At 51.9% G+C, this 24844-nt stretch overlaps 1 protein-coding gene across 1 annotated transcript; it reads right to left on the reverse strand.

The window, feature by feature from the left end:
* Nucleotides 1-3731: 3731 nt before the first annotated feature.
* Ovol1 (ovo like transcriptional repressor 1) lies at nucleotides 3732-15995 on the reverse strand. The gene is made up of 4 exons (XM_004656687.2): nucleotides 15615-15995; nucleotides 8932-9149; nucleotides 6068-6257; nucleotides 3732-5796 (listed from the first exon to the last, which is right to left on the reverse strand). Exons 1-4 carry the CDS (start codon nucleotides 15712-15714, stop codon nucleotides 5501-5503), a joined length of 804 nt encoding a protein of 267 aa, XP_004656744.1. The 5' UTR covers nucleotides 15715-15995; the 3' UTR covers nucleotides 3732-5500.
* Nucleotides 15996-24844: the final 8849 nt, after the last annotated feature.

A 24844-nucleotide genomic window follows, 5' to 3' on the forward strand; every position in this document is an offset into this window, starting at 1 on the left:
TTCACTCTGTAGTTCTGGGCTGGCCTTGAACTCTCAGCAATCCTCCTACCTCTGTCTCCGGAGTGCTGGGACTAAAGGTGTGTGCCACCACACCAGGCTCATGTTTGTTCCTTTTTAGAGGAAGGAGGCCAGCCACATCGTCTTTGACATGTTGAACTTCAACTGAAACCCCTAAATTGTTCTCTAACTTTATTTTGTTCCAGTTGTAAAAATAACATAAGCTCACTATACAAATATTAGAAAAGGCTGGAGAGATGGCTTAGCAGTTAAGGCATTTGCCTGCAAAGCTAAAGGATCCCAGTTCGATTCTCCAGGACCATGTAAGCCAGATGCACAAGGGGGCGCATGCATCTGGAGTTTGTTTGTGTGGCTGGAGGCCCTGATGTGCCCATTCTCTCTCAAATAAATAAATAAGCTGGGTGTGGTGGCGCACGCCTTTAGTACCAGCACTTGGGAGGCAGAGGTTGGAGGATTGCCGTGAGTTTGAGGCCACCCTGAGACTACATAATTAATTCCAGGTCAACCTGGACCAGAGTGAGACCCTACCTTGAAAAACAAAACAAATAAACAAAATAAAGAAATAAAATATATTTAAAATATTTTTTAAAAAGCCAGGTGTGGTGGTACATGCCTTTAGTCTCAGCACTCAGGAGAATGAAGTAGGGGGATTGCCATGAGTTCAAGGCCAGCCAGGGACTAGAGTGAGTTCTAGGTCAATCTGGGCTAGAAAGAGACCCTACCTTGAAAAAAAAAAATAGCCTCTAGCGGTTAAGGCACTTGCCTCCATAGCTAAACGACCTGGGATTGATTTGCCAAGACCCACGTAAGCAGATGCACAAGGTAGTGCACACATCTGGAGTTCATGAGTTTATTTGCAGTGGCTAGAGGCCCTGGTGTGCCCATTCTCTCTTTCTCTGTCTGCCTCTTTCTCTCTTTCATATAAATAAATAAAAATAAACACCCTCACAAATTAGAGGGGAAAAAAAGACTCAAATTCTGGAGTATAAATCTGAGTAATAGTTTCAGTTTACCCCAGCTCTGGGTGCTCTGTTTTGGGAACAACAGGGCTCTGCTTTCCTTCTGGATCAGGCCCCACCCCTCCTGGAACTCTAGAGCTTGTTTTGTTACAAGTCCTTATTCACCCCTAGGCAGGACTCCCAGAACGCTGGTGGCTGACAGAACTGAGCAGGCTGGGGATTAATGGTAGGTCTCCCTGATGGCCACAATCCTGTCCAGTCTTTCCATCTCACCTTTGCACTCTAGGACCACTCTGTACCCTCTTTTGCCCTGTTGTCCTCCTGTATCCTCTCCAAGAAGGCTTTGTGTTTAGAGTTCTCTTATGCTTAAGTTTATCTTTAAGTTGCATTTTGTTTTGTCCTTTTCTTTTTTTTTTAAATTTTTTAATTTATTTATTTGAGAGCGACAGACACAGAGAGAAAGACAGATAGAGGGAGAGAGAGAGAATGGGCACACCAGGGCTTCCAGCCTCTGCAAACGAACTCCAGACGCGTGCGCCCCCTTGTGCATCTGGCTAGCGTGGGACCTGGGGAACCGAGCCTCGAACCAGGGTCCTTAGGCTTTACAGGCAAGCGCTTAACCACTAAGCCATCTCTCCAGCCCTTGTCCTTTTCTTGTTTGCTTTGAAGCAAAGCTTCACTCTAGCTTAGGCTGACCTGGAACTCACAGCCTAACCTTGAACACATGGTGATACTCCTACCTTAGTCTCCAGAATGTGGATTATAGACCTGAGCTACTATGCTCAGCATATTTTTGTCTTTTAAATGCAGATTCTCACTTTGTAGCCCTGGTTGGCCTGGAACTCACTACATAGACCAAACTGGCCTCCAGCTAGTGGCATTCCTCCTCCCTCTACCTTGTGAGCGCTGTGATTCCAGCACGCACCTCACTGTCAGCTCCCTTGGTTATATGCTGACCTTCACTTCCATCTCCTCTCTTGCTGGCCAGTCAGTAGAGGACCCTTCCACCATATACTTTTTCTGTTTCTGTTGGTACCCACAACCCTTCAGTCTGGAAAACTTGAATGCATGCTGATGGCCCAACATTGCTGTGTAAGGGCTTTTCTGAGGAGATTGCACGACACCCTGAGTTCACTCCAAGAATCAGTGGGAGGGCAGAGGCTCAAAGGAGGCACAGGAACCAGCCAATGGCCTACCCCCCCGCCCCCGTCCCGTCCTGTCCCAGCTCCCTGGAAGCTGTCCTTTCTCACTCTGAAGTTGACACAGCTCTAGCAATGGGATCCTCTTTACTCAGATATATAAAACAGGGTTGGTTGAATTAGATGATTGTTTTCCTTTTTCCTCACAATGCTCATCACTACAATTCTGTGCCTCCCAGGACATATTCTAGTGACATCAGCCTTGAAGTTCTCTTGCTCTTCTATGTAGCCCCAGCATGAGGGCAGAACACTGAACCTGTGACTCAGAGACCAGGGTCCCCAGAACAATCCATCTCCTAGAACCATCCTGGGTAGGTGGTTGGCAAAACCAGGTAATCTCCAAATTTCTTTCTAGTTTGAATACCTAGAGAGATGTCCCACTATGTCCTCTTCCAGTTCTGTGCTGGTAGCATGCACCATACTGTTGGGCGGACCCTGAGCCATCCCCGCGTCACTTGGTTAGCTGTGAGACTTCAGGTAGCTCCCTGGCTTCCCTCTGCTGGGCTTGAGGGTGAGCACAGCACCTACCCAGGATAGCTGGAAGATTGAGCAAGCCAGTCTGCAGAAAGGACTTTTTTTTTTGGTTTTTCAAAACACTTCTGAGTGCACCTGGGGATAAGAAGCACTGTTTGAGTGTGGCCATCTGTAGGGGTTTAACTGGAAATTACACCAACTTTGTGCCCCATTACATGGGACATGGTTCCTTTTCCTTTGGCCCAACCTCAGTCAGGTGCTGTGAAGAGGCTAGGACATACCCACAGTAGTTGTGGGGTCCCAGCCTGTGGAGGCCTTTACTGGAATGCCTGAGCATTGGGCAGATGCAGCGAGTCCAGAGGACTCCCAGAGCAGAGCAGGCTGGGGCTCACGAAGGAGAGGGAAAGAGAAAGAAAAAATTGGTGTGCTAGGGCCTCCAGCCACTGCAATCAAACTCCAGATGGGTACACCACCTTATGTGCATGTGCGACCTTGTACGCTTAGTTCACCTTGTGTGTCTGACTTACATGGTATCTGGGGAGTCTAACACGGGTCCTTAGGATTCGCAGGCAAGCACCTTAACCACTAAGCCATCTCTCCAGCCCCAGGATTTTAATTTTTTTGTTGTTGTTGTTTTTGTTTTTTTGAGGCAGGTCTCACTCTAGCTCAGGCTGACCTAGAATTCACTATGCAGTCTCAGGGTGGCCTCAAACTCTCGGGGATCCTCCTACCTCTGCCTCCAGAGTGCTGGGATTAAAGGCGTGCACCACGACACCCAGCGATTTTTATTTTTTGAGATAGGGTCTAATGCAGTCCATGTTTGCCTACAACTCACTGGGTAGCAGAGACTGGCCTTCAATTTCTCTGATCCTCTACCTCCCCCCTCCCAAGTGCTGGGATTACAAGTGTGTGCCACCACACCTGTCTTGCTTCAAGTTCTTGTCTTGACTTGAGCTCTGGTAACTATGAAGGGGCAAGGTTTGGCTAGAAACAATTATTTGCATTAATGTCTCTGCACAGGGGAAAAAGAGACATAAGAGAAAAAGAAAAGCAACAATCCCCCCCAGAAATATAGAAAACATTAGTTTTCTCACTTTAATAATTGAAGAGAAAGTTATAAAATAAGACAGACAACACAGAGCCTAATGACTACTTTAGATTGACACTGAGTCCAGGGATACAGAAATGTAAACACAAACAGATTTTCCAGATAACATGATTTTACATTCTACAACTTCCAGAACACAGCAGCTCCTCATACACACTAAAATAATATGAAAAAAAAGATCTTCAGAGTTGGTCTCTACACAGTTCAGAGAGTCTAAGAATGTTCCTTCTTCTCAGGTCAGCCCAAGGCTGGGGCCAGATCAGGACCCCCAGGCAGGGGAGACCTTACTTCCTTTAATGGGATTTGCATCCAGGAACTTCCTAGCCTGCCATATTCTGGGGCTCTCTGGTGGGTCTGCCTCTCTTCTTTGCAGGCTAGGTGTAACCCCTGCCTGTCTCTTTTGGCCCACAAGACATACACCCTTTTGACCTACAACCCTTTTCTCAGTCTCAGCAGGACACACAGCCATACCAGTGGACAAAGACCCACTCCCTCAGAGGAGCCAGCTAGTCCACAGGCACTCAAAACCTCAGCCAAGCCATTTGAAAAACAGGAGAAAAGACGACAGAGAAATTTTACTAACCATCTCATACTCTCTTCCCTCTGAAGGTTCCTGGTATGTTATTTTGTCTTACATTTTGCTGCTATGCTAAGATTTTTGACTCACCTAGCCTGGCCCTGCACTTGCCTTTCTACTTCAGGCAGCAAATTTGGACTCAATGTTGAAGACTTGCTATCCCGCCTGGTTGAAAAGTCTCAGTGGCATCTACCCTCGGCCTTGGGTCATACCTATTAGGTTCACCAGGGAACCAGGGGCCTGGAAGAAGGATGTAGATAGAGGTCTAGCCTGGGGAGAGGAAAGTGGAAGTGAGGTGCTGTCCAGCAGAAGGACAGAAGGAGCAGTTCACCCTCGGTGTGGCTGAAGGAAGGTCTTCAGTGGAACAACTGGGGGAACAGGGTGGGCCTGCCATAGCCACCCTCACAGCCAAGGCACAAGAGGAGGTTTGAAATGTCCAGGATAAATAGAACCATATGGGGGTGGAGAAAAGCCAGCTCCATCCCTCTCTTAAAAACAGTATCACCATGGGCACCAAAAATATATTAATATCTGTACATTTGTCATCTTAAAAAAAAAAAAAAAAGGAAATAAAACCTCCCTGGCACCTCGTGGTTGGTTTCTTAAGAATGAGGTGATATGTGGAAAGGTCATCGTGTGTACACCCACTCACAGGTACATACACACAGAGCCATGTGACACACAGATATGCAGATATACATCTATACATACATGGGCCCCTGAGAAGGGCAGATCCCTCCAGAATCCTGAGCATTAGAAGCCCTGCAGGTGTATTTATTGCTGCCAGACCCCCAGTACAGTTATTTGCAGGGGTACTTTTGACTTTGCTGTCCATGGAGATCCACAGTCCATCTTGTGCTCAGGATCCCCTCTTGTCACATCTCCAAAGTCCTGCTGTGGGGAAGCAGGCAGCTGCTTTTTAAATCACTTTGTCACACATAAGTTACCCTGGGCTCAGAGTGACCTCTGCCTCTCAGACAAATTTCTAAAAATGAGCAGAGGTCAGTGCTAGACCTGAGTGAGCAGATGTGCCCCAGAGGAGACTGAGGCATGAGGGCTCTGGCCTTGATTACTGGTGTTCTGGCAAGAGGCCACAGGAAGTTAAGTCAGCTGGGCAGCAGGGACGCAAACCTGGTCCCTCCCTGGGACCTGTGCTGTTTGTTGTTCAGAGGTGTGAGCTGCTCTGCAGCAGGGAAGTGACAGTGTTCTGCAGGGCCACAGCCACTTTCTTGGAGGTCTTACGCAGCAGTGGGCTGTCAGGATGGTGCTCCTTAAGGTGTAGGACATGGCCCTCTTGGCTCTCAGATGTGCAGCCACACTCTTCACACACATAAAGCTTGGCCCGACGCTCCTTGTATGCATACTTCTGCTGTACCCCGTGGATCTTCTTGAGGTGAGACTCCAGAGAGCAGCGCTGGGTGAAGGCCTTGTCACACAGGCTGCACTTGTAGGGCCGTACACCTGCAGATGACAGGGGCCAGCATCAAGATCTGATTGGAACCTTACAGCCTGTCAGCAGTGCTCACACACAGAAGCATTAGGACATCTGACTGCAGAGGACTCAACAAGGGCCTGACTAATGCCAATTTCCAGAGTGACTCTCAAATCAGAAGTCCTCATCGGTGAACTCAGGAGGACTCTGCCCTGAGCCCCAAGATGCCCCACCCAGGTCCCACCTGGCCTCAGACAGGTAGGTCTGGGATGTTCTCTCCTGGTACAGGCTTCCACTTACCAGTGTGAGTTCGGACATGTCTCTTGAGGTCAAAGGTGTCATTGAAGCCCTTCCCACAGTATGTACAGAGGTGCCTCTTAACGTCATTGTGACACTTCATGTGACGATTCAGCATACGCTGGTAGGTGAAGGTCTTCTGGCATATGTGACAGGTAAAAAGTTCTCCATTCGGACTATCTCCAAGGGTCACCTGTGGATAAAGACAGTATTTGTAGCAGATGTCCAGAAGTCAGGACTTCAAGATGGCATATCAGGATGGCATGCCAGCCCTACAACAAGGTCTCTCTAGGAAAGCAAGCCCACCTTCCAGAGGCTATAGCCTGTAACATTCTGCTAAGAGAGGGGCAGTGTAGGGCTGCCAGAGGCTTCTGCATGTTGGTCCAGCCTCCTGTTGAGTCCCTGAAGCCCTATTCAAAGCTCACCCAGGCCCTCAACCTTCCCAAGATGGATGGCTTGTGTACCTATAGAAGCAGTTATTGCAGTGAGGGAACTCTATCTGCTAGAAAATTCTCTTTCAGCCATGTGTGATGGGACATGCCTTTAATCCCACCACTTGAGAGGTGGAGGTAGGAGGATTGCCATGAGCTCAAGGTCAGCCTGAGACTACATAATGAATTTCCAGGTCAGCCTGGGCTACAGCAAGACCCTACCTCAGAAAAAAAAAAAGAAAAAAAAAGTCAAAAGAAAGTTCTCTTTCATCTGAGGCCAGATCTGCTTTTTGACCCTCATTCTTCTTCTTCTCTTTTTTTTTTTTCCATTTTTTTGTTTATTTTTATTTATTTATTTGAGAGCGACAGACAAGAGGCAGAGAGAGAGAGAGAGAGAGAGAGATGAGTGTGCCAGGACCTCCAGCCACTGCAAACAAACTCCAGACGCATGTGCCCCTTGTGCATCTGGCTAACGTGGTTACTGGGGAATTGAGCCTCGAACCAGGGTCCTCAGGTTTCACAGGCAAGCGCTTAACTGCTAAGCCATCTCTCCAGCACCCCCCCCCCCAACTTTTTTGGACATGGAAGATGGTCATACCATGGTCTCTGGCAGTCTGAGGCTCTTTTAAGCCTGGAGTCCCCACACAGGCCAGTGTAGCTCCTGGTTTTACTTCAGCCAGGCCTGATGTAGTATGGTTTATAGGCCTTTACCATCCTCTGGCTTAGAATCCCCTGCCCTACACACAGGGTCTCCTGTACTCCAGGCTGGCCTTAAACTCATTATAGCTAAGGATGTCTTGACTTTCCTTTTTTTTTTTTTTTCATCTTTTTGTTTGTTTGTTTTCTGAGGTAGGATCTCACTCCAGCTCAGGCTGACCTGGAATTCAGTAGGTAGTCTCAGGGTGGTCTGGAACTCACAGTGATCCTCCTATCTTTGCCTCCCGAGTGCTGGGATTAAAGGCGTGTGCCACCACATCCAGTGATGCCTTGATTTTTTTTTTTTTCAGGGTAGGGTCTCATTCTATCCTAGGCTGACCTGAAGTTCACTATGTAATCTCAGGGTGGCATTGAACTCATAGTGATCCTCCTACCTCTACCTCCTGAGTGTTGGGATTAAATGTGTGCGTTAGCACACCCGGCTGTTGCTTTGAGTTTCTGATCCTCCTGCCTCAACCTCCAGAGTATGGATCACAATGTCTGGTTTATATAGTGTTGGGATCCAACCCAGGGCCTTGTACATGCTAGATAAGCACTCTACTGAGTGAGCTACATAATCATCTCTAGAAATCAGTTTGATTTTTTTAAACTATGGAAATTTTCAACTTATACAACACTGGAAAGACTAATGTCATGAGCCCCTACCGATTGATCATTGCAGATCTTACTCTATCTCAGTCACCCTCCTTCCCTCTTGCCTGGGGCCATCTGAAGCAATCCCAGGGCACCCACTACCTTGGAAAGTATGCTAGTCAGAGTAGCTTTGGCAGCTCTCCAGGTGTGATCACATGGATATGGTTGAATGGTGAGGTCTCTTCCTTCACTTGTCACCATCCAGGGATTGCTTGTGCTCTTCTGAGGACCCTGTCACTAGCCACTCCTCCTGAGACCTAGGGTATCTACAGCACCACATCTCCCATTCAGCACCTTTCCCTTTGTCCTGCTTTTGGCAACCAGGAGAAATACTCCCTCCCTTGGTTTAGGACTGAGCCCCTCTGCCTCCTCTGCTCTCCCCTCAGGGGTCTGAGGAACAGGGGAGCTATTGGGATGGGGCATGAGGAGTGCTGTGGATGGTCATGGGAGCCCTTACAACCTATACCTGGCCTCTGCAGATAGGTGGGGAAAGGATAGTGCTGTCTTCAGTGGTTTGGGCACATGGGATGGTACTGGATAGAAGAACCCTTCCACAGGACCTGCTGGCAGATGCTCCCAGGTCCTAGGACTTTTGGGAGTGCCTGCTGCTGTGCTCACTGGGAGCAAGGCATCTGCATGGAGGTAGGGTAGGGGTTGACCACTCTGTGCACAACCTGGTCACTGCCTTTTGTCTTAAGGAGCAACTATCCTCCTGACCCACAGCTCCTGCTTGATGCGGGCCATACAGGACCCTAATCCTAGAAGATGCTGCTGGGCTTGGCTCCAGCCTTACTGCTGCATTTGGACTTTCATGTAAAGGGCTGGCTCTTCCTACAGCTCTCTAGAGCTCTTGTGGCCAGAAATGAAACTGGAGTACTTGCTAGTCTGGACTCCAAAGGATTAGATGTTCTCACTTCAGACCCACTTTTCTTCCGTATCTGCTCTAGTCAAGTTTGTCTTTGCAGAAGCCTCAGCCCAGGACTCAGATTACTTACTGTCCCCTGCATCACATGTGTGCCCCATCCCATGGGCTGGACACAGGACTCCACATATGCTCATGGTTCTGAAGACAGTATGAGTCATTACCTTCATCTTGGTGCGCAGGAAGCCTTGGTCTCTGCTCTGGGGATCTGGCAGGCGGCCCACGTCCTCAGAGGGCAGCTGTGCAACCACACAGGGTCCTGGGACTACGCTGTAGCTGGAATCCCGAAGGCTCATGTCCAAAGCCAGAGGACAGGAAGGAGGTTCGGCCACTGACGGCTCCGGCTCCCTGTAGGGCTGTGGTGGGCAGAAGCCCAGGCTGACTGGAAAAAGCAGAATATCCAGGTGAGGGCAGGTGGAGAAAAGAGTGTCCAGCGGGGTTTCAGGAAGGTCCCTCAGCAAGGAGATGTCTGGAATCCATGGCGGTGTGTGTGTGTGGGGGGGGGTCCCTCCCCTTGCAGGCATGCAGGAGAGCTGGGCTGCCCCCAGCCTATCACACGCTGCACCTCCCTCTGCCCCATTAAGGTAATTACAGGTGACGCCAGCCAAGCACCACTGCCCGCTGAGTAATCTGTGTCTTAGCGGAACTGGAAGGACTAAACTGCCTTGCCAATTATGCCTGCACAGTGTCCGCCTGCCCCACCTGGGCCAGTCCCTCTGGATTCCAGTCCTGTCCTGACTCCTGTGGGGACAAAGGGCACCACTGGAGGCCCTGGTCAGGAAAAGCTCTTTGAGATTCATCCTAGCTCCAGAAGGGTCCCTGAAGGTCTGGGTCCTTTTGGGTCTCTCCTCAGGCAGATTTAGCTGCTGGCCTCTGGGCTTCAGGTGGATCTAGCCTTTCCTCCCCTGGCCTGACCAGTCCCAGCTGTTGCAGCTCATCAGAACTCCAGGCTCAGCCTAGACCCAGTCAGCAAACAGGCCAGGTGGGTGGAGAGGGAGGAGGTCAGGGAGCAGCAGGTGGATGCTCGTAACAGTCTCTCCGGGCGCCCTGCCCATTGCTTATGCAACCCTCCCCTACAGTGGGACCGCTCGCTGTGGCAGTCAGGTTGGGCTCCCTGCGGCTGTGGCATCATCGATACCTGGCAGCCTTTTGACAAGGCCACTCCCCTCGGCAGACACCTTCAACTAAACGGGCCAGGAGGCTGGGCCTGAGACCCTGATCCCCAGTCATGACATAAGAGAAAAGCAGTACAGAATAAGTCTCAGGGCAAACAGAGCTGAAGCAAATGGTCTAATTTTCCAATTATAGTTTTTATTAGTCAGTATAGCCTAAGCTCCATTCTTAAAATCTATAGGAATAGTTTCCAAGTTTCAGAAGGACAAATCAAGAGGGGGGGCTGGTACCCCTAAGCATGCCTTTCTACCCTCTCTACTATAAACTGGAGAAGTTAACCTACTATAAACTGGAGATGTCAACAGAGGGCAAGGACTCAGGATCAGGCCACTGCTCCCAGCTCCTCTCTGGGGGCAGCAGGGATATGGAAGAAAGTAATACTGGAGGAAGGTGAGTATGAAAGCACCCGAGTTTCGAGAGAGGCCCTGCTCTCGCCCCCTCAAAACACAACAAAGGTCTGACAGGGGAAGAATGTGCCTGCCTGCCGCCCAGAACCCGTTCTGCTAGCGCTGGCGTCCGTCTGTCCGGGGGACTTTAATGAGCCACCTCATTCCAGGAGTTGATTCACCAGTGCTTGGCCCTGGCCTGGCCCCTGAGCTGGCATCCCACATCTTTCTGAGCCATGCAGGCTGGTTTCAGGCCCAAGCTCTGCATCAAGCTCTCACAGACATGTCTGCCTGTGGTGGGATCTCTGTGTGTACCCAGAACTGGAGTGTGGGGGAGCAGGGGCACAGTGGTGGTGGCTCTGATGCCTACTCACTGGACCCTGGCTGAAAGTCCAGAACTAGACAACAATTTTCATTGCTCAACACAGGTGGAAACAGATGAACACCTCTATTATCTTCCGTCTGTCACTATGGGATGGCATGAGTGAGGCTTCTCAAAGTGAGCAGGGCCACACCACCTGTGTACAGGAGCAGCAGAGGGTGAAGTGACAGCCTGTGAGGTGAGCTGCTCTGAACTCAGCACTGAGCTGTCACATATGACACCCTGGATCCATGGTGAAGAGGCTCAAAACTGGGGGTGGGGGGTTAAGGACTACAACCAGTTGGAGCCTCTCTGCTTGCCTCTGTCCTTCCACATAAACCCAGAAAGGCTGGTCCTAAGAACATGGACAAGACAGAGCCTGCCTGGTGGGCTGTCCATGCCACGTCTACCCTGAGCAAGGGGCTAGTGAGGATACCATGGTGGGGATGTTTGCTGCTGCTCACCCGTCCCACCAAACCTGTCTCCCTGCCACCCCCACAAGCGTGCCCCTGCCAGGGCCACACACACAGGGAATGTGCATCCGGCATATTACCCACCCATCCTGAGTGTCACTAGTAGCAGGAGGCAGGAAACAAAACTGGTTGGGCCTTGCTGGTGCTGCTCTCTGTCCCCTAATTAGATGTTTCCGGGCAAGGTGGAGGCTGCTGTGGCCACCACTCATTGCCCGCCCACAGCTGTGAAGTGTGGCAAGGCCAAACTAGTTGGCCCGCTCCCTCCCTCAGGGGCTGGGGGGTTCCCTCCTGTTTGCCCCATGTGCCTTTACTTGGATGATGTTGTGGGCCTGGCACAAAGCAGCAGACTGAACATTAAAAGGCACCCTATCCAAAGACTGTTTCCTGTCTTTTCTGCTGCAAGTCTGCCTGCTCTGGATTGAAGCTGCTGGCCCAAATAATGGGCAGAATACCACTTCCCCATCTTAGGCCTTAGGTCAGGGATGGGTACGAGACCTAGTCCCCAGTTTTCTAGGGAGAGCAAATGAAGCTAATGTGGTAATGCCCAGCCTCCTGGGTCTCCAGCTGACCATCCACGTGCTGGTTTGGGAAGTAGGTTCTGAACATGGGTCACTGTATGGGCCAGTATGGCTTTAAGCAACTTACACTCTTCTGAGGAAGGGCCCAGTCCCTGGGCACAGCTCCCCCAGTCCAAGAGAGCTAGCCATCTCCTAAAACACATAGCACCAGCCAGTTGACAGAGGCAGCAGCCCAAGGAACATAATAGGCAATGTCTCCTAGCTGTCTGTTACCCTTCTGTTGAATACCAGAATTCTCTAGGACAAGATCTGTCCTCTTTCCCAAATGCTCTTCATTGAGTGTCCATGCTGAAGTTCGACCACACACGTGGCCCTCACACCAGGGTGCTTGGCCCTGAACAGGTGGGAACTGTGCTTCCTGTGACACCTTTCACCCTCTCACTCAGTACAGACCTGGGTGCTCCCATAGGGGTCATACAGCACCTCCAGAAAGTGAACAGTGCTACAAACACCAGCAATAGCTAACCATCAGTCCACATTCTCCTCATGCTTAAGGCACTTGTCCTCACCTGCTCTCTTTCTGGGACAAACTGTCCATCAGCTTCTGCCTCAGGACATCCAAGTTTGGACAAACATCTTAGCAGGTTAGACTGCCCCATGGGTCAGCTGGGAGTCCCATTTTAGCCTACTACTGGGGGCCCCAGTTGCTCTTCTGTCCCCATGTACGGGCTAGCTGATCCTCTCCCAGTCTTGCACCTTACCAAACCCCTCCTGCTGAGCATTTCTTTCTTTTTTTAAAAAAATATTTTATTTATTTACTTGAGAGAGAGACACAGTGGAAGATGCAGAGAGAAAGAGAGAATGGGTACGCCAGGGCCTCCAGCCACTGCAAATGAACTCCAGATGCATGCCCCTCCTTGTGCATCTAGTTTACGTGGGTCCTGGGGAATCAAACCAGGGTCCTTAGGCTTTGCAGGCAAACGCCTTAACCACTAAGCCATTTCCCCAGCCCACTGCTCAGCATTTCTAATATTTGCTGGGATACTCAGAGAAGGCCTAGCCTTTCTACCCACCCCACATGAACCAGGGGCCCACAGCTGACTTCCTTCTCTGTTCCTACTCAGCCTGGTGGGCTAGGTAGAGCCAGGCTGAGCCACATTTTCTGAAGGCACCCCAAAGCTCCTGCAGCTCAGTGGAGCTAACCTCCTCAGCTTGGACATGCACTTCCAGAGCAGACCCATAGGACCAGACCAGCTGCTAGAAGTGAGACTTGGAGGCTGGGGACTGGAACCTGGATGAGGCACCTGAGATGTCTCTGGAGTTCCAACCTTCAGGCTGGTTCAGAACTGCTCTACCATAGCTCCTAGAGCCCTTCCCCAGTCCAGAAGTGGAATTTATTCCTGACTACAAAAGATACCTGCTTCCTCATCAAGAATACCTCCCTTTACTCCACAGTCAATATTGACATGATAAAGGAGAGAATCCCACATAGGGAGAGGAGCCAACCAAACCCCAGGGGATATGGGGCCATTTCCTTTACATAAGCCTGCCTTCTATTGTGAGATGCTTAGCCTTTGGCTGTCCTCTGAACTTTGGGAGAACTGCGGGGCTGAGGGACTGAGTCTGTCCTGGGAGGAAAATCTCTAGAATTTTGTTCAGGGAGAAAGGCTAGCATAACAGACATGACTGCCAGGCAGCCCCGCATCTTCAGCCTATGGGAAAACTTTCATCCTCCAGGTAGTCTCCATTACACTTTCAGAGCCTCAGACAGCCTTGGCGGGAAGGTCAGAACTCACACTCTCCCATGTTCTCCAGCCCTCTCAGTAGGAACGGGGTCAATGCTTAGCTGGTCACAATGTGCTGGGAGTCTGTGAGGTGGGGTGACTGAAACGTGCCCAGCCGGCTCCGGGGGTCATGGTTGGCTGGTGATAGAATGGCCCAGCCAGGAGACAGGCCACCACAAAACACACCCCTTGTTCTCCAGCCATCTAAAGCACTCAAGCGTTACCCTGAAGACATTCCCTTTTTTATTTCTAAAAACTGTGGGAAAGCTCTCCAGTGGCCACATGGTTTTTAAAGAGAAAATTAAGTTCTGTAACTTCCACCTTTTTGCTCCAACCATAGAACTTTTCCTCTCACCCTAGCCACTAAGGCAAATTCTTAGAGGTGCCTACTCCCAACGTTAGACCATCCTGAGAGGGAGCTCCTGACTGCAAGACCCCTCACCAGGACATCAGTAGCAGATAGCACTGACCACCCAGAGGCCTTCCCTACAGCTGATGGGACAGCCTCTGGGGTGTAGGTTTCTGCAACTACTCCCTCAGTAGTAGTTAGGTTTATAGTGGGGAATCACTAGGACCCAAGAAAGACAATGGTTTGAGCAAGCAGAATGGCTTTGTCCTTTGTAAAAGTCAACACATGATCTGTTACTGCCTGGGATGTGAAATAAAACTAAAAATAACAGCACACTGAGCCTGGCCTAAGACTCAGCTCACCTTTAACACAGTCCAAGTTCAGTTTATCAGATCCCAAGGAGCAGCTAAGCAGCAAGTCAAACACAGGTAGAGGAGGAGGCAGGCAAGAAAGGGGCTGTGTGCTTTCCGGAAAGGTGGAGCCCTGATGGCCAGCCCGCTAGGACATGCAGAAACTACAGGGTCCTAAACCCACACCTCAGGTAAGGAGGCACTCACTTTCCTTTTTGCCTTCTCTCCACCACCAGCTCTCCCCCCCCCCCCCAGGTCACCAGGGCCTCCTGGTCCGTTCCATTGTCAAAGGACACTTCCTAGGGGCAGTCCAACCTATGAAACAACATGCTACCAGTTCTCTAAGTCACTGGATCTTGGCAGATTTGGCACCACACCCTAGTCCCCAACAGTTTATTCACGAGGGAAACTGAGGCAAAAGCTTTCCCAGGGCCCCTCACCCACCGCTTATTTTCCGGACTGTCTTAAAGACCTGGGCGGTGCGAGAGAGCGTGCAGATCAAGGGTCAAAGTCGGTTGGTTAATTACCACCTCTCCCCCTTGGAGGCGCTGGGTAGTGCGCCCCTGCCCCACCCCTAAGTCCGGGGAGGGGGAGTTGTGAAGGCACTGAGCCTCTCGACCAAGGATTTTGTGGATGGTGGGAAAGGCCGGAAGGAGCAGAAGCGTCTTCAGGGCTGCGGAGGATGCTGCCGCTGGAGGAAGAGCTAGGGTTACTCATTCAAAGTTGACGCTGTCAAGGCGTCTTCCCAAAATAAACTGGGTGCACTAGCTTCCTGGAGCCTGTCCCCTGGCTGCGGGGTGGGCTCCTTAGAACCACTCTTTGCTTAGTATGTCCTCGGCAAGGATGAAGGATTCCATTTCTAAGCGAGAGATCAAACCCTACACTTGTAACTTTTGTCCCAAGGGCAAGTAAGGCATAGCGGGCGTCTGCCCCATCTGCTGCCGGACCGCGGGGTTGGAGCCCCAAGAAAAGTCGAGGGCTCTGAACTTCAACTCTCGCCCTGACTGGGTCACCAGTGTCGTGGGCGAGGGGGAAACAGACCCACGGAGATGGCTTAAGCTCGGAGTGTTCCCTTACGATGAAGCCCAACTCTCGGCCTAAACTCCGCTCCCTGCTCCCCCACCCCCCACGCCCCGCTGAAGTGGCATCGCTCCAGTGCCCCTCGATGGCTTCATGAAAGTCCTGGCTTTCCGGATTTACGACGAGAAAGCCGGGGATGGGGGTCGCCTGCGCGGTGACACCGGGCTGCCCCTCCTGCGCCGGGGGAGGGGCGGCGGGGCCTCTACCTCGGGCCCCCGCCCCCACCCTGCGCTCCCGGGGCCGGCTGGAGCTCGCCTCCCAGCGCCCGGGGTGGGCGCGCCGCGGGTAACGGGGCTGCAGCCGCCGAAGCCTGCCTTCCAGCGCCCCGCCCTCCGTCCGTCCGTCCGTCCCGCCGCGGGCTCGGGCGCCTCACCTGGCACGTAGATCTCGCCGCGCTCCTCGTCCGGGAGCTCGCTCCAGTTCCTCTTGCACGTGGAGACGCATGGCTTCTTCACCAGGAACGCCCGGGGCATTTTGCAAACGCGCCCGGCTCGGCGTGGTGGGCTTCCGTAACTAAGTCGGGGCGCTCTCAATTTTTCCCCGAGCTGGGCTGGGGCCGCGGGAATAGGGGCGGTTCAAGAAAGGAGTCGTCGAGTTCACTCCCCCACGCCCCGACCCGGCCACGTCTCGGGAGAAGACGGTGCTGGGACGGCGCTAACCCCGTTCCAAGCCCACGGAGGGCGGCCGCGCTCGGGCCGAAGGAGAGCCCCGCAGCCAAGGTGCGCCGGGCCGGGGAAGCGGCAGGTGAGCGTCGCTCGGCTCGTCTGGCGTCCCCGCGGCCGCTCGGCACGTCTTAAAGTGTGAGCTGGACGGACGGGTTCACGCTTTATTGGCTCGCGGCGGTGTGTGTCGGTGGCTCGGGCGGGGTGGGGGATGTTGATGTGATCTAATTAGCTTGGAGTGGCCGGGAGAGCGATGGCGCATGCGTTGGGAAATAACGGTGACAACCCACCTATTTGTTACCTGTCGAACCGGTTTCCATTCCGCTGCGGGTGAGGCGGCCTCGCGGCCGGGGCGGGGCGGCCCGACGGGGGCGGGGAGGAGGCGGGCGCAGTCACCAGCACCCAGGAGCTCCAGCTGCCCAGCCGGCCCCGACCCCACCCGGGACCTCCCTGCCGGGCGTGCTGGCGTTTGCAAACGGGAGTTTCGGAGAGAGAGCCAGGCACCGGGAGGGAGGGGAAGGGCAACGTTATTTGTACCGGCGCTGGCACGCTCCGCGGGTGATGAGATGGAACTCGCCCGGCTGGACCTGGCTCAGCCTGGCGCGCCCCGGGTGTCTGCAGAGACGCAGAGCCGCCGGGCGGGAACGGGCGGCCCGGGACTCACTTGTTGAACCGGGTCCGCACCTCGGCGGCCCGGGATCCCAAAGGCCGGGCCAGGAAATCTGTGGTTCAACCCAGAAGTATTTGCTGGGAGCCGGCTTCGCGGAGCGGTGGGAACACGCGAGCCGGTGGGCGGCGAGGATCGGACGCCTGCCGGGTTTAAAGTGCGCTGACGCCACGTACATCACGCGGAGACCCCAGCGCCTTGGCCAGCGTGCAGACACCTTCACCCAAACTCCTTCCACTCAACTAGCCGGATTTTAGGTGCTGCGAGTCTAGAAGAGACTTGCGAGAGCAAGGACCCCAGCTAGCGTCTTGCCAAACCGCCTTTTCCTGTTGCAGCCACTATACATCCCGAGCGGGAGTTCAGCTTGGAATCACTCCTCATCTATCCTGCCTTTCAGCAGACCCCGCTGGACGGATGTCTCATCTCCACTACCCTACCAGGAGAGCTTAGTGGCCTCCATGAGACACTTCACTGTGTCATTTTGACCATGGCTCAGCTTCCTGTACTGGTTGACCTATTAAGGGTAGGGATTGGATCTACAGAGCCAATGTAACAGGGATTGGATCATTGGGTAATATGCCAGATCCAATCCCTATTACGTTAATATTTTAGAGTCCTGAACACAGTATATTTTTCTCACATAGCATTAAAGGTTTGGTAGAACAGATTTTGAGGAAGTAAGTCTGATAAATGAATTCACTCAGTTCAAAAGTCAGGAGTCTCAGGTGGAAATGGCAGTCCTATAATCCTAGCACGTGGGAGATTGAGGCAGGAAAACTGAGAAAGACCAATCTGAACTACAGAGTGAGAATGAGACTTTGTCTTAAAGAAAAGAAAGGGGACAGGGAGATGGTTCAGCAATAAAGGTCCTTGCTTGCAAAGCCTATCAGCCTGGGTTCTATTCCTCAGTGCCAACATAAAGCCAGTCGTACAAGATGGCACATGCATCTGGAGTTCATGTGCAGTGGCAAGAGGTCCTACCACAACCATATTCAGTCAGTCTATCTCTGTGTCTCTGAGTCTCTTTCTTTCTCTCAAATAAGAGTCAAGTTGCAGCCACACATGGTGGTTTATGCCTTTAATTCCAGCACTCAGGAGGCAGCCCGAGACTACATAGTGAATTCCAGGTTGGCCTGGACTAGAGCGAGACCCTACTTCAAAAAAACAAAACCAAAACAAACAAACAAAAAAAGCACGGGGGGGGGGGGAGGGTATTCAGGAGTCAAAAGAGAACTAGCTAGTGTGGTCTCTCAGTTATCCACTTTCTGGGGACACTTTCAGAAGTAGGGAGACTTACAGAAACTCCATATATTTCCCCAGGACTTCTATGAAGCCCCCTGGGTGAAGAAAAAGTAGAATTTTGAGGCTGATCAGTAGACATCAGCCTCCTCCTCACTGAGGGAGAAGTAGCCTGAGTTTGGCCAAGGGCCTTTCCTCTCCGTTTCCATAGAATCCTATCACCTACCTTGTAGGGTTTCTGGAAAGGTGATATAAACCTTGTCAGGAGACATTAAGGTGTGCCCCTTCCCCTTCCTTCTTAGAGCTCTGCCTATTACATTGCACACTTCCCTTGTCCACCTTCCACTCTGCTCTTGGACCTTGTCCTTCAACTAACATTAGGTGAGCACCTACTGTATGCTTATCTTCAGGAGTAAATCCTGGAGCAACATTATTGGCAGTCTGCCTAGGAGATGGGTGAACTTGGCTTACTCATACCACTATATTTATTTTTTAAACATTCACTTTATTTGAGATAGAAGAGAGAGGAGAGAGAGAAAATGGGCACACCAGGGCCTTCTGCTGCTGCACAGGAACTCCAGATGTATGTGCCACTTTGTACATCTGGCTTTACCCAGGTCCTGGGGAATCCAACCCAAGCCATCAGGCTTTGCAAGCAAGTGCCTTTAACTGCTGAGCCATCTCTCCAGCCCCACCACATTTATTTCTTCTTTCTCTCTCTCTTTCTTTCTTTTCAAGGTAGAGTTTCACTGTAGCCCAGGCTGACCCAGAATTCACTAGGTAGTCTTAGGGTGGCCTTGAACTCACAGTGATTCTCCTACCTCTGTCTCCCAAGTGCTGGGATTAAAAGCATGTGCCACCACGCCTGGTTTACCTTATTTAGTTCTTGAGCAAACCCCTGACAGGCTAGTACCCAGTGGGTGCCCAGTAATCTGTGGTGAAGTCTTCACAATGTCTATGGACACAAAGGCAGGTGTACTCATTGGAAGAGCAACCTAAATGTCCAGAAGGCCAGGTACAGAGTTAAACTGTATGGAGCCAGCCACTCCAGCATTTTCATTGGTACAGAGTCACCATGAATAGAGCAAGGGCAGAACTGGCCCTTTGCCCATGCTATCTACTGCTGTAGCATCCACAGCTGTGCCTGACACAATGCAAATTGTCAGTAAATATTTTTAAGATGAATGAATATCCCAGGTTTTTGTTGTTGTTGTTGTTTTGTTTTCGCAGTAGGGTTTCGCTTTAGCCCAGGCTGATCTGGAATTCACTATCTAGTCTCAGGGTGGCCTTGAACTCAATGGCAATCCTCTTACCTATGCCTACCAAACGTCGGGATTAAAGGCGTGCACCACCATGCCCAGCTTCCCAGTTTTAGTTTTTCTTTTTAAAATTTTTTTGTTTATTTTTATTTATCTGAAAATGACAGACAGAGAAAGAGGCAAATATAGAGAGAGAATGGGTGCACCAGGGACTCCAGCCACTGCAAACGAACTCCAGTGGGTCCTGGGGAATCGAGCCTTGAACCAGGGTCCTTAGGCTTCACAGGCAAGCGCTTAACCACTAAGCCATCTCTCCAGCCCCCAGTTTTAGTTTTTGTTGAGACAGGGTCTCATGTTGTTCAGGCTGGCGTGACTTTGAACATGTGATCCTCCTATCTCCATCATCAAGCATGTGCCATCACATCCAGCTTATGTTGTACCAGGGCTTAAACACAGGGCTTTGTGCATGCTAAGCAGGTACTCTACCAACTAAACTACAGCCTCAGTCCAAACTCAGGGCAGCCCTCCTACTTGGCCTCCCAAATGCTGGAATTTAATGTGTGTGCCACCATGCCTGGCTTTCCTTTTTTTTTTTTTTTTTTTGTAAAATTTGCTTTTAAATGTTTTCTTTATTTGTTTGCAACCACAGAGACAGAGAATAGGTGCATGTATCCGGGTCTCCAGCCACTGCAAATGAACTCCAGATGCATTTGCTACATCATGCATCTGACTTTACTTGGTAGTGGTAAAATTGAACCCAGGTCATTAGGCATTACAGGCAAGCATCTTGACTGCTAAACTATCTTTCCAGCCCTTGTTTTTTTTGTTGTTGTTGTTTGTTTTTGTTTTTCAAGATAGTGTCTCACTGTAGCCCAGGCTAACCTGGAATTCACTATGTACTCTCAGAGTGGCCTCGATTTCATGGTGATTCTCCTATCTCTGCCTCCCAAGTGCTGGAATTAAAGGTGTGCACCACCACATTCATTGCTTTTTAAAAAAATATTTTTATTTATTTTTAAGCAGAGAGGGACAGAGAGAGGGACAGAATGGGCACTCCAGGACCTCTAGCCACTGCAAATGAACTCCAGATGCATGCAGCACTTTGTGTATCTGGCTTTATGTGGGCAATGGGGGGTCAAACCTGGACTATTATGCTTTGCAGGCAATAGCCTTAACCACTGAGACATCTCTCCAGACCCTATCTATTTATCTTTATTTATTTTTGGTTTTTCGAGGTAGAGCCCAGGCCGACCTGGAATTCACTGTGTAGTCTCAGGGTGGCCTCGAACTCACGACGATCCTTCTACCTCTGACTCCAGAGTGCACCACCACACCCGGCCTATGCCTGAGTTTTTTTAAACTTGGGTTGTAGGGATTGAGGTCAGGTCCTCATGCTTACAAGGCAAGAACTTTACCTACTGAGCTATCTCCTCAGCCTTAAACTTATTTTTTAAATGTTAGCTCATAGACCAAATCAAACAAAACGCCTTTGCAGATTAAATTTGATTCAGAGTGCCAGTATGTGATCTGTGGGTCACAAGCCACTTTAGAGCTGGACAAGGTATGTGAACTCTGGTAAAGCTAAGCTCTGAATGCCATGAGGAGACACCTCTGCTTCATCACCATTGTTTACTCTACTTGGGATCAGCTAAATACTATCATGTATCCATCCCTTAATTCAGTCAACAGGTATTTCTCCAGTGCTCACCATGTGCTAGACACTGGGGATTCTGTACTGCAAAGCAAAGGAACAGGAAATAGTGCAACATGGAAGGATTAACTAGGGCAGTGTGATGGTGGCAGGTGGACTTCTGGTCCTCCTAGCCTCTACCCCCCAAGTGCCAGGATTCCAGACATGTGCCACCACACCCTGCCAGCAGCAGTTTTTCCAGCCCTGTTTGGCAGTCTGCCATGGAGGCTGAAAAGTCCCTGATGGAGCTATTCAGTGCTGTGGGTGACACTAACTCCTCTATCTTGGTGAATTCCTGCCTCGGGCTTCCCAACTCACTGCGGGAGGAAGAGAGGGAAGGGGGCAGGATCCCTGGAGCCTGTTGGAGGTGCCATGCCCTCCCCTAACCATATGACAGAAGGCTGGGAGCCAAAGAGGAACTGTCTTTTGGCCATCAAGACCTGTACAGTGGAGCTGATTGCTGTTGGCAGGTGCCAAGAAGCGGGGTGCGGCTCTACCAGAGTGGCCACAGGTACTACCTGCCAGGCTTCTGGCCAACCTCACAGTTCCCACAGCTTTCCTGCCTCAGATATTGGAGACATCAGCCTCTATGTGCTTCAGGACTGCAGCTCTGAGCCACAACCTCTCTCCCAAACCTCACTTTCCTCAGTTGCCACTTGGGCCAAGCCATAACTCACCTGCCACTGGCTCCCCAACAGCCCCATAGCCAGCCATGGATGCTATAAAAACTCATGTCCTTCCACTCCATCTTTCCTGGATAGAAAGAACATCCCCAGGCTTGGAGTGTCCCGGCCCTATAGACCTCCACCTCCCTAGCTGCTACTTGCCTGTGTGCTTAATACACGGGCCTCCTCCGTCCCCTGAGCTGACTGCAGCTTCTTCCCAGCCCAGCCCCCTCGTGCTGGGACACTTCTCCCACCTGGTAACCAGCCACCTCTGTTTATTTAGATTTCAGTCAAGTGTCCTCGCTTCCTAGAAGCCTCTGATGACCCAACTAAACTCCTCTCTACACTGTCACCTCCATTCTTTGTTTTGTTTTGTTTTCTTTCTTTTGTTCAAGGTAGGGTCTTGCTCTAACCCAGGGTGACCTGGAATTCTCTGTAGTCCCAGGCTGTCCTCAAAAGTGATCCTCCTACCTCTGCCTCCCGGGTGCTGGGATTAAACGCATGTTCCACCGCACCTGGCCAAGGGAATGTCTTACCAGGCTGACATTAATATTTTTAATAGGTTTCAGTATAACTTACACACCATGAAGTTTATCTTTTTAAAAATTTATTTGATAGAGAAAAATGGGCACTCCAGGACTTCCAGCTGCTGCAAATGAACTCCAGAAACATGCGCCACCTTGTGCATCTGGCTTACATGGGTCCTGGGGAATCGAACCTGGGTCCTTTGGCTTTACAGGCAAATGCCTTAACCACTAAGCAATTCCTCCAGCCCAAAGTTTGTCTTCTTATAAAGTGTACAGTTCAGTGGTTGTTAGTCTTCTTGGAGTGAGTGGCATGACTACCAAGTCCAGATTTTCATCATTCCAAACTAAAACTTTGTTTTCCTTAGTTAACACCCCTCCACTCCCTACCCTGGCACATATCACTGTTTTGTGGCCATGGACTTGTTTTGTAAAGCATCCCTGTATCTCAGTGTCCAGTATCCCTCTTTTTTTTTTTTTTTTAACAGATGAGCAAACTGTGGCTTAAAACCCTTTAGAAAATGGATTTTCCTTTCCCCAGCTTCATTGCTAAGGTCTCCCCAGAACTCAGCTGCATGGGGAGGAGGGAACTCGGCAGGATAGAGGGGTGAGAGAAGGGCATGAGTAGGAACTGCTTGCTCAGCTGACTGGCTGTGGAACTTACCTGGGCCTTTGTAGCAGGCGCGCTGCTTTCTCAGGAGGGCCTGATAGTGGGCTGCGGTCACTTCTCTATGCCCAGCTCGTGGCAAGGATAGAGCCAGAATCACTTCCAATAGAGGAGCAGAGCCAGGCGTGGTGGCTCGTGTTTTTAATCCCAGCTTTCTCTCGGAGGCAGAGGTAGGAGGATCGCCATGAGTTCAAGGCCACTCTGAGACTACATAGTGAATTCCAGGTCAGCCTGAGCTAGAATGAGACTCTACCTCGAAAAAAACAAAACAAAAAACAACAACAAAAAAAGGGGGTGAGCAGACACTTGGGAAGGCAGGTGAGAGCAGTATCCATCCAGGAACTTGGACAGCCAAGAGAGCTAAAAATAGTTGTGTGTGTGTGTGTGTGTGTGTGTGTGTGTGTGTGTATGCGCGCGCGAGGCAGTCAGAGAGGGGTTGCTTGCAAAAGTCCAGTTCCCCTTATGAGGAGCTCTGGAATTTTGCGCCAATGACTGCACCTTTCTGGGCTCTCTTAGTTCCACCAGTGAAGGGTACCCCAGGGCTTCTGTCGGCCCCAGTGAGTCCACTCAGATGCATCCATCATAGTGCTGGAAACCACACATGGGACATCAAAGAGCCAAGGCTCAGGAAGGCTGGAGGTTGGCAGAGGCCACACCATCAGAGGCTTGGGGCAGAGCCAGAGTCGGACTCCCTGACCCCTGGAAGCCTCTCTCCTTGTAACACGGGTTTAATAATCCTTCCTGGCTCCTGGAGAGCGGTGAGACAGGACCTGCAGTTATCAGCGCCCTCTGGGCCTCAGACAGGGAAACCAGACAGGCTCCTCCAAGCTGCCTTCCCTGCCCAGGGCTGCTCTCATCCTGGCCTCTTTCATCTTAGGCTTAATTAGCCAGGCGCCCCACCCTACAGCCCCTTGGGCAGGAGTCATCACTCCCAATTTATAGATGGGGAAACTGAGGCACCTAGAGGGAAGTGGTTTGGGGTTGCCGCCTGTGAGTCAGCTGTGGAGCCAGAGCCCAGAGGAGCCAGGACCAGGCCTTCTAGCTGGACCAGCTCCTCTGGTGGCACCCTGTCTCCATCACCATTCCTCCCCACCAGCGCTGGGCACCCTGGCACCTTTCTTTTCAGCTCCTTAACTCATCACTCCAATCTAGAGCGGGGGCAGGGTGGGGTAGGGAGGAGTTTGGGTTGCCTGGAGGAAAAAGGGAGAGGAGAGTTGGCAGCGACTGGCATAGGGGTTCAGGCTTTTCATCTTCAAAGCGGCTCATTAGAGCCCGAGGCCTTATGAAGGTGGGCGGCAAGGTTTGGATGCCCGCAGTTCTGCGCCCTGGAACCCAGCGTTCAGTAGGGCATCCACATCCTGGGCCTCTGGCATAGTTGAAGCTTCTCAGAGAGCCTAAGTCTCAGGCCCCTTGTACCCTGGAATAGCAGGGATCCAGCCCCCCGGACGCCAGTGAGTGCTTGGCCCCAGGTCTGGGTAGGCTGGACCTCTCTCTTCCAAAGCCTTGACTCTGTGCTAGAAGCGCTGCAAACGCACTGACAGCCCAATGACTCCCTAAGGCCCCGGCAACCCCGCACGTCCCAGGTCTGGATTCCGTTGTTTTCCGACTTCTGGCCCCGCCCCACCCGTCCGCTTACTCCCGCACCCACCCCCCCCCGCCCCAGTCCCCGCCCGACCCCGGTCAGTGATCTGCAAGGTCTCGGACACAGCTGAGCAGGTGCCGCCCGGCTGCGACCCTGGCGCCTGCTCCTCGCCCCCAAGCCGAACGGGTGTGGGGGGGAGGGCGGGCCGGCGTTGGGGACGCCAAGCCAAGCCCTGCGGCCCCGGTTGGACCGGTTCGCCCGCGGCCCACAAGCAAGCTCTTCCTGAAGCGCCCCGGGACCGCTCCGCGCGCACCCCCCAGCGGCCGCCGGAGGACCTGCAGCCCGCCGCAGCCCCGGGCGGCGCGTAGAGGCCCGGGCGGGCGCCGGTAGGGGGCGCGCTTGCGGGCCTGCTGGGAACACCGCCGCCCTGGGAAGCGGGCGCTGGGAGCTCGGCCCACCCGACTCGACCTCACTCCGTGCCTGCGGCAGTTTCGGGGAAGGGGGCCTGCGCGGCGGTACAGTTACTCAGCCCCAGCGAAACCGGCGAGTCGGCACCTGCCGGCCAGGCGGTGCCCCGTTACGCCCCGCCCCCGAGGCCCGCCAGGTCCCGGCCGCCCACGCGCCGCGCACCCCGCCCGGAAGGAGCCG

The sequence above is a fragment of the Jaculus jaculus genome, chromosome 1 (assembly GCF_020740685.1).
Source record: "Jaculus jaculus isolate mJacJac1 chromosome 1, mJacJac1.mat.Y.cur, whole genome shotgun sequence".
Classification (NCBI taxonomy): Eukaryota; Metazoa; Chordata; class Mammalia; order Rodentia; family Dipodidae; genus Jaculus; species Jaculus jaculus.